This window comes from Urocitellus parryii, chromosome 3 (assembly GCF_045843805.1).
Source record: "Urocitellus parryii isolate mUroPar1 chromosome 3, mUroPar1.hap1, whole genome shotgun sequence".
Lineage (NCBI taxonomy): Eukaryota > Metazoa > Chordata > Mammalia > Rodentia > Sciuridae > Urocitellus > Urocitellus parryii.
In genome coordinates this window covers 84,855,322-84,862,374 of record NC_135533.1, presented here as the reverse complement: position 1 = coordinate 84,862,374, position 7,053 = coordinate 84,855,322, and the positions used below count along the sequence as shown (strand labels likewise).

The window sequence follows — 7,053 nt, the reverse complement described above, 5'->3', positions numbered from 1 at the left end:
CAGGAAGGGGCAGTTTGTAATTACACCCATTTATTATTTCTTTATGGACATGCAATCCCTTTAATAAAAGCAGAAGCAAAAGTATGAATATTCTGTTTCCAAACCTCTGGGCTCAAGAGGGCCAATATTTGGTTTTGTGACCCCCCCCCCTTTTAGGCACCAGTATCAGCTGCTTAACACTCAATGCTTGGTGATTATTTAGTAATTCGCCTATTGTGGGATAAGGCTATTTAAAGCAACAGCTTTATATTTATTTTAAAAATACTAACAATATATCCGTGTCTTCTCTGGGTACCAATGGAAAGGACAACCAAGCATGCTCTTCCATTTACAAACAATTACAAAAAGGAGGGAAGTTTTCCTCCAGAGTTAAAATTTTAAATGGAAAATCTGAGTCCCTGTGGACTGTGGGACATTTAGGACACCTTGGGCTGTGATAGGGGTGGGGATGACGCGGAGGAATTTACACGGAAAGGAAAATATTAGGGGGGAGGGGGTTGTGGCGGCCAGGACAGGCCACGTCGGAGTTCATTGTGTAGGCCACCTTTCTCAGCGCGGCGTGGAGCAGAGGAAGGGGCACACGTTTGGGATCTGCGTGGCTTCCCAGCGTCCCTCCCCAGTACAGACTAACAATTGAGGGTCTCAGCCTTTAAGGATAGGGATATGTTTTCATGATGTGTTTTTTTTTTTTTTGGGGGGGGGGGGGATACTCGAACTTTTGGTGAGAATGAAAGCCAAAAGTTAGAAATAAATGCCTGAGGTCGCCAGCCTTGCTGCCAGTGAAGTGGACTAATGAGAAACACACTTCCAAGCATAGTGTTCACACGTGAATTTAATTACCCCATTTTAGGAGTCGCTACTTTCTGTTTGGAATTGTGATGGGTTTTCCTTTTACCTTTTCTTCCAAAAAAAAACAATAGAGGCTGCGGCCTTTTCATTTGCTTTCACCCCCCCAAAGACTCCAAGGGGTGAGAAATAATCTCCCCAATTTGATCAGGTCAAAGGATGAGATTAAAGTCAATGCCCTGTGCCCGATGCCCCGTTTTAATTTCTAGTCCTGGACTTGAGCTGCGGCCGCCTTGCTTTGGGCCTTGTAACTCTGTAAAGTTACTCGGTTCGGTCGGTAACCGAGGTTGGGCACCGGGTGATGGCCAGAAGGGAGGGAAGAAAGGATCCCTGAAGGGCATTCATACTGGGTACAGGACCTTTTATTCCAGTGCGGGCTTCCCAGTCACTGGAGCCTTGGAATGTCTTAGGCGGGACTGCCTTTTAGCAAGCCGAACTCCCCTTCTATTGATGCTATCTGGCGATTTTTAACCATCTTTCAGACCTCAGCTTAGGGCCTTGGCGAATAGAGCATAGGACCAGGTCGCTAGCCGCCTCCAACCAGATGAAGAGGTGCAAAATGCGCTGGGCGAAGGAGTGTGCAGCGGGGTCCTGGGTCAGGGGCCTAGCGCTGCACAACCAGACTCTCAAAAGCTTCACCTTGTGGCAGTTGGCCGCTCCCTCACTGCCAGCTCCTGGATGAAACAAATACGAACTTGGGGGCTATCCGGGTGCTAGGCTTTCTTTTACCGCAGCCTGGGGTGTGGGTGGCAGACCAGATGGTTCCCCCCTAGATAGTCAGTCCCTGCTGGGCGCGCTCTGGCAGGGGCCAGTGACTACTCTACTTGGGACCCATACTGCGTTGGATTTGACTTTTCGCGTCCGGCCAGGGGAAGACTCCCGAGGACCGCAGGGATTATTTACAGGGAGCTCGCCAACCAAACACAACAGTCTAATTTAACCTTTCCAAGTCCTCGTAAATTTTTACAGCTGGGAGCCACGGCGAGGCAAACGAATCTGTTGGTCGTTCCCAATTTCCCAACCAGTCTGTGTGGCTTCTGAAACAATAACTCCTTATGAAATATCATAAATATAGATTTAAATACAGTAGAGCGAGAATGCGATTTGGCTGCTTTTTTATGGCTTCAATTATTGTCTAATTTTATGTGAGGGGTTCCTCTGGCCGCAGTCGCATGCGGGACCCGCGCCTTCCTGATGGCGTGATTAATTGTGATATAAAATAGTCCGCTTAAGAAGTGTGTATGTTGGGAGGGGGCAGGGGAGAGAACAGAGGCAAGGCCAGATTTGATCTTTTAATCTTCGTTGGCCACAATTAAAACAAACCCGATCGTGGAGCGGCGTGATCCCTTTGCATAAAAACATATGGCTTTTGCTATAAAAATTATGACTGCAAAACACCGAGCCATTAATAGCGTGCGGAGTGATTTACGCGTTATTGTTCTGCCGGGTGGACACGTGACGCGCGCGGCCAATGGGGGCGCGGGCGCCGGCAACTTATTAGGTGACTGTACTTCCCCCCTGGTGCCACCAAGTTGTTACATGAAATCTGCAGTTTCATAATTTCCGCGGGTCGGGCCGGGCCGACCAGGCGCGGGACACGGCAATGGCCACCACCGGGGCTCTGGGCAACTACTATGTGGACTCGTTCCTGTTGGGCACTGACGCGGCCGACGAGCTGAGTGCTGGCCGCTACGCGCCAGGGGCCCTGGGCCAGCCCCCACGGCAGGCGGCGGCACTGGCCGAGCACCCAGACTTCAGCCCGTGCAGCTTCCAGTCCAAGGCGGCGGTTTTCGGCGCCTCGTGGAACCCGGTGCACGCGGCGGGCGCCAACGCCGTGCCTGCTGCAGTGTATCACCACCACCATCACCACCACCCCTACGTGCACACCCAGGCGCCCGTGGCAGCGGCGGCGCCGGACGGCAGGTACATGCGCTCCTGGCTGGAGCCCACGCCCGGTGCGCTCTCCTTCGCGGGCTTGCCCTCCAGTCGGCCTTATGGCATTAAACCTGAACCGCTGTCGGCCAGAAGGGGTGACTGTCCCACGCTTGACACTCACACTTTGTCCCTGACTGACTATACTTGTGGTTCTCCTCCAGTTGATAGAGAAAAACAATCCAGCGAAGGCGCCTTCTCGGAAAACAATGCTGAGAATGAGAGCGGCGGAGACAAGCCCCCCATCGATCCCAGTAAGTGTCTCCTCCAAATCAGCCGCCGCCTCCACGCCGGCCACCCGGATCTGCTGGCCCGTCAGCTTTCTTTGAGCCTGCCTTCGTCCTTGCTGGGAACCTTCCGAGCTGGGACCGGGAACCAGAAGTTGGTGTTTGGGACACCTCAGACGGGGCCCCAAGTCCACAGAACTATGGCGAGCAGGCCTGCGGGGCTGGGGAAAGGGGAGGAGGCTGTTGCAGCGAGAGGGGGCGGGGCGGGCGCTACAAGCCGAGCCAAGACCCGCCGCCCCTCTACTAGGCTGCCCAGGCCCAGGACTGAGCTACTTTGGGCCGTTCTTCGAAAGCAGCAGCGCAGCGGAGAGAGTCTTTTGTGCAGCTAGATTGTTCGCGAGCGGCGGCAGCAGCAGCAGCCGGGCAACCTGACCCCGGGACTCAGGGGGACACGGTCGATTCCATCCACTTCTTGCCTTCAGCCGGTGGCGGCGTAAATCCTGCCTAGGATGAGGCTGCGGGAGATCGGGCCGCAAGGGTCCCCTTTCCAGATTATTCAAATAAACCGGAGACATGATTAAAGGCGTTGGGGGCGCCCTGCCGGCCAGCCTAGCTTTCACGGCCTTCCAGGAAGGTCAAATAAGAAGTGGGAAGAGTGGAGGGAAATCTGGGGAAGGAAAGACAGAGTCAGAGAGTCAGAGAGAGAGAGAGAGAGAGAGAGAGAGAGAGAGAGAGAGAGAGAGAGAGAGAGGCATTCTTAAATTTTGCTACACAAACACAGTCAGCGTCTCGTTTCCCTCTGCGTGGCCCAAAAGGAGATCTGTTTCTAAATTTCACTCTCTTAGAATGTGCAAAGAATGGGGAAAAAGAGGTAGGGACAGAAGGATAGAGGAGAAAGGAGGGCGGCGGAGGGGAGGGGGAGCCTAGGTTTTACTGCGGGCAATTGTAAGTGACCGTCCGTGCGTCTGTCTGCCAGGGTTCCATTGTGTCCGAAGCTGGGCTGCCTTCCCTAACCAATTCAGCAGCGTCCTGCATATCGACCAGACACCCAGGAGGCTCCCTCGCACCCGGGGAGGGTGCTTCTCCTTCTAAACCCAGTGTCTCTCTCCTCCGCAGATAACCCGGCTGCCAACTGGCTTCACGCACGCTCCACGCGGAAGAAGCGCTGCCCTTATACCAAACACCAGACGCTGGAACTGGAGAAAGAGTTTCTGTTCAACATGTACCTCACCAGGGACCGCAGGTACGAGGTGGCCCGACTGCTGAACCTCACCGAGAGGCAGGTCAAGATCTGGTTCCAGAACCGCAGAATGAAAATGAAGAAAATCAACAAGGACAGAGCAAAAGACGAATGATGCCATTTGGGTTATTTAGAAAAGAGATGAGCTAGAGAAAAAGAGACAGGACTGCTTGTCCCCTTGTCCCTGTTCTCCCCCAACCCCAGCCTCCACCACCCTGCACAAAGCGGCTCTAAAACCCCAGGCCTCATTTCCCCCCTGGCAAACCCTGCTCAGGCTGGCTCCTAGGCCTGCAGCTTTGATGGAGGAGGTATTGTAAGCTTTCCATTTTCTATAAGACAAAGGGGGGGGGGTGTGCATTAGCGCTGATGGCTGTGTGTGCTAGCTTGTATATATTTAAAAAATCTACCTGTTCCTGACTTAAAACAAAAGGAAAAACTACCTTTTTATAATGCACAACTGTTGACGGCGGGCTGTATAGTTTTTAGTCTGTGTAGTTAATTTAATTTGCTCTTTGTGCGGCAGATCGCTCTGCCTAGATACTTGAACACTGTGTTTTATTGTGGTAATTATGTTTTGTGACTCAAACTTCTGTGCTGGGTGATGCACCCGTTGTGATTGTGGAAGCTAGAATTCAATTTGAACTCAGGTTGTTTATGAGGGGGAAAAAACAATTGCATAGAGTATAGCTCTGTAGTGGAATACGTCTTCTGTATAACTAGGCTGTTAACCTATGATTGTAAACTAGCTGTAAGGATTTCCCAGTGAAATAAAAATTTTAAAATGGGGGGAGGTTCTTCAGGATGCATAGATTGATGGTTTCTCTACTTAAGAAATGCAGGCATTTTAGTCTCTACATATGCTTTATAGTCTTATCTTGTTCATGTACATATAATCTATATATTAAAGAAAAAGTTCATAATCAGACAAGCTTGAATATTGTTTTTGCACCAGAGGAACAGTGAGGAAATTCGGAGCTATACATATGTGCAGAAGGTTACTACCTATGGTTTATGCTTAATTTTAATTGGGGGAAAATGCTTATTGTAATGGAATTAATTTTATTGATAATAAATTATACACCACAAAACCGCCATTGGGCTACTGAACATTTGTATCCTTGAATAATCTGGATTTTCCATCGGGCTGAACATACACTGTATATTTTGCAATAGTTACCTCAAGGCCTACTGACCAAATTATTGTGTTGAGATATTTAACTTTTTGCCAAATAAAATATATTGATTCTTTTCTATTTTTTTTTTTTTTTTTTTTTTTTGCGGGTCTGCTCTTTGCACCTTCTCCGCCGTCGGGAAACCTGGGCAGAGTCTCTGATTGGAGGTCAGACTAGGGGTGTCGGGGAGGGAGATCCCTAATTTTGCGTCTAGCCTGCGTTGGAAGCTGAGACCTGCCTAAGCTTTCCCAACGTAGCCAACTGCCAGGCGGCACAAGCAGCGGAGGAAGACTGGAAAAACACGAGGCCTGGGCTCACGACCTTGGGTCTATTCACTGGACCGCAGGGAACCTCGGACGAGATGGGCTGGGGCCTGGGTATCTCTGACCAGTACTGGTCAGTACCGGTGGAAAGACCACTTGTTCATCCTGGTGCCTCGACAAATTTCCCAAACTCGGGTCCCCGGCCGCCTGCGGCCTTTCCTAGCAAGGTGGGAGGAGTGAGAAGCGCAGGACCCACAGGGCCCGCCTCCAGAGGAGGCTCTGAGGAGGGAATCGCAAACCTCACCCGCCATCGTGGCTGCCCGCTCACGCAGCTGCGGACTTGCACCGGATTCAAGGCCTGCGCTCTCTCCCCACTGCGTCCTGGAAGCCGGGCCCGGGAGAATCTGCATCCTGCCCCACAACCCTCTCCCGAGAGCACAAGTCCTGGCAGAGGCAGGGCCCAGGCAACCGAGGAGCCCCGAAGCGCCATAAAAGAAAATGAGGGCTGTTACCGTTTATGGGGTGTAAAGGGCTGCGGAGGGAATGACCACAACTTCGGAGGCCCGAGCGCTTTCCAGATGTGGCCGGAGGGTTCATCCTCGCTCCCCTCTTTTCTTCTCTCGCCCTGCCCCCCCCCCGTGACTCCTGCAAAGTTGATCGTGTTCGGAAGCGTGAAAGAGGAACCAGGCGCGAGTGGATGGAGTGTCCCCTCACCCCCACCCCCACCCCCTTCCCGCCGCCAAGTTGGGACGCACTCTGTTGTTGTAGACAGAAGGAACTTCAAAGAATGGGCAGTGAGGGTGTGCCATAAAGACCGGGTCTGCGAACTGTCTGGAATTCGGTCCTTAATGAGTTTACAACTGTCCAGCCCCAATTAGGATATTCCACCAAAGCCCTTTCATTTGTTTGCTCTGTCTGCCGCCGATAAAGCGGTTGCGGAAACAGCTCTCTTTTATGGGCATTACCCGCTCCGCGGCGTAGATTCCAGGCCCCACGCGCCACCCCTCCCCCCGCCCGGGACTGGGTCCTCGCCCCGCCCTTGGGAGTGAGGCGTTTTGTGGACCGCAGCCGCGGTTGCCGAAGTTCAGGCTGGCCAGGGCTTCGGGGGCTGCAGTGCCAAGGTAAGGCCAGGAGATGGCAGTGTGGCTCCACCAAAGAGGTGCTTGAGCCGCCATCTCCGGCCGCTGCGACCCTGGGAAGCTCCTAAGATGTCGACTTGACGCGAGCCTTTCTAGAATGGGAGCCCCAGATTTAAGTGGACAACAGTCATATATTATTGGTGCTACTCATGCCAGGCTGGAAGCCTTCCTGGGAAGCATGCATGCGGTGGGTGCTTGCCTGACCCTCACCGCCCGCGCCTCCTAGGCCCCATC

The 7,053-nt window shown here is 52.5% G+C and overlaps 1 protein-coding gene across 1 annotated transcript; it reads left to right on the top strand.

The window, feature by feature from the left end:
- Positions 1 to 1,384: 1,384 nt before the first annotated feature.
- On the top strand, positions 1,385 to 5,468 carry Hoxa9 (homeobox A9). Its single transcript, XM_026400252.2, has 2 exons — positions 1,385 to 3,032; positions 4,122 to 5,468. Exons 1-2 carry the CDS (start codon positions 2,450 to 2,452, stop codon positions 4,358 to 4,360), a joined length of 822 nt encoding a protein of 273 aa, XP_026256037.1. The 5' UTR covers positions 1,385 to 2,449; the 3' UTR covers positions 4,361 to 5,468.
- The last annotated feature ends 1,585 nt before the right edge of the window (positions 5,469 to 7,053 follow it).